The 2326-nt window shown below is 45.7% G+C and overlaps 1 protein-coding gene across 1 annotated transcript in view; it reads left to right on the forward strand.

Moving 5' to 3' along the window:
• Nucleotides 1–354: 354 nt before the first annotated feature.
• Nucleotides 355–2326, forward strand: part of akt1s1 (AKT1 substrate 1 (proline-rich)) — a 7860-nt gene continuing 5888 nt past the window's right edge. Inside the window, exons 1-3 of the mRNA XM_062439152.1 lie at nucleotides 355–484; nucleotides 1031–1847; nucleotides 1958–2225. Coding sequence (XP_062295136.1) covers nucleotides 1455–1847; nucleotides 1958–2225 — 661 coding nt within the window. The 5' untranslated portion in view covers nucleotides 355–484; nucleotides 1031–1454. The remainder of the gene's footprint in view (nucleotides 485–1030; nucleotides 1848–1957; nucleotides 2226–2326) is intronic.

Consider the following 2326-nt stretch of genomic DNA (forward strand, 5'->3'; position numbering starts at 1 on the left):
GCTGATAAGAATGACCTGATAAATGACAACTGCATCCAATCCAATCCAAGCACTTTAAAACCACCACAGTGGACCAAAGTGCTGTACAGAAGAATAGCCTAAATAAAAGACATAATAAATAAAAGACATAACATCTCACATGAGGCACGAATTTACATATAAAATACAAATAAAATAAATTAAGGGGTTAAGGTTATTGAGTCATCCCTCTTATTAAAACATCAATTAATCACCTTCTCAGATTAATTATTCAACACACACAAAAAACTGCCTGTTCATCATCATCGTCTTCATTATTATCACAACTTTTATTTTGAAATCCTTAACCGGGAAAGCTGTCGTCATCGCTGCGAGCTTGTCGCTGGTGAAGAGCCTAGCTAGGGGAGAGAAACCGTGGGAGAAGGCTGAATGCGTTTGATTACAAAAAGAAGTAAAGTTTGAGGTCGATGAATGCCTGGCAACGCTGAAGAAAGACACTGAACAGGTGGGTGAACATTTGTGTTATTTACACATGTCGCCTGGGCTGCTGTTAAAGCCTTTAAAAAAAAAATGGAGGTGAAATGTGGGTCCATCATGAGGAGGCTGCACACACACACACACACACACACACACACACATACACACAACACTGAATAAACAACAAGATCAACAACAACAGCTGCAACAAGGGACAGCCAGCGTGCAGAAAACCTCGTCGGCGTGCACGTTTAAACTGCGCACAGTCATCTGCGGACAGGATTGCATGGCCGTGAAGTGGATTTCAGTCGAGTATGCATGGTCATAAGAAAGCTACAGTAGCTACAGTAGTTAGCATTGGTTGGTGTGTCAAGCAGCTCATAGAGATGGTGGGGGCTGCGACAGTCTGAGGAGAGATTTACTTGGGTTATTTTTCTACTTATTTGCATGTATTTAAACGTGTGCACTCAGGTTTAAATGAATAAACCTTGCACAGAGGAGCTATCAGTGACATGTCTTGTTGTTTTTCAGCAGCTGATCTTAATTTTGTGTGTTTTATTTCTCTTTATTCCAGGTATCACCAGCAACTTGGCACCATCTCTTCTCTCCCCTGGCTCTCCAGTGTGTAAGGACAATGCTCAGTGTATCATATCTTGAAGTCACCTTGTGCCTCTCTACCTGATTGATCAAAAAAAAAAAAAAAACTCCACCCCTTGCATTTTCACCAGTGCAAAAAAACCCCCACAACCATACACCAGCAAGACAGAAGAAATAGATTTCTGCATTTTTTTGGGGTAAAAAAGGAAAAGCTGCACCTCCACAAAGCAAAGAACCACCAAAGTCAAACACGTAGGTTTGGTGTCACCAAAAAAAAATCAACCATCATCCCAAGCTTCTGATCAGTCTACAACCTTCAAACTCTTCCTCATTTCATCAGCATTATCCAGGTTAGTCCATCAGGTCAGTCCATTTTTAAGAAACACTTCTTAAGCACCGTTATGGCCTCCATCAACCAGTCATCCGAACCCGAAATCCCAGACAACCACAAGGAGAGCTGGCTGGCGCTACTTTCCGCCGCGGAGACGTATTGCCAAAAGTCTGGCTGCGACGTGGCCATACTTACAGCGTGTAAGAAGTTCAGGTCGTCGGTCGGAGACGCAGACGGTGTGAGGAAACGGGACAGCGGCAGTGCCTTTCCAAGAGAGGGGGATTTCTCCTATAATGTATGGGGTCAAGGGTTCCTCGCTGAGTCGGCGCGCCGCTACGTAGATGACATCGGCGTGCTGCACTCCACGACCATGCTAACAGCCCAAAGGCACACACGCCAGGCAGGGGGAGAGGCAGGGACCAAGCTGGTGGTTGACCTGACCTCTGACCCCGTAAACAGGGGGGTGAGTGACCCTGACTTTGTTGTGTTGTGTGGTATTCACTCCCAAAAAAAAAGAAAGGAAAAAAAGCTCACATTCATCCGATCCATGTGTGTGTTTGTTTTTGTTTTCAGAGCTTCACAGGTGACGGCGGGGTGGGAGGAGTCAGCCCCAATGGAAGACTGTATTCCCAAAGCTACCCGTCAATCTACAGCTCAGGTGGTCCCATGCAGGGCGGCGGGCAGAACGACAACGGAGAGAGGGAACGGGAGAAGAACCTGCTGGAGGGGAGCGAGCAGGGGAGACAGAGGTCTGGGATTGAGGATTTGGAGGAAGAGTGTGAGGACGAGGAAGAGGAGGACGATATGGACGAGAGGAGACCTTATGGGAATGAAAGTGCAGGTGAGGAGTTAATGATGCAATTCATTTGTCTTGAAATGATTTGATATGTGGATCAATGTCCATATGGTTTAACCTTCCTGTTGTCCTCAAGTCAAGGAAGG

The sequence above is a fragment of the Scomber scombrus genome, chromosome 18 (assembly GCF_963691925.1).
Source record: "Scomber scombrus chromosome 18, fScoSco1.1, whole genome shotgun sequence".
Taxonomy (NCBI): Eukaryota; Metazoa; Chordata; class Actinopteri; order Scombriformes; family Scombridae; genus Scomber; species Scomber scombrus.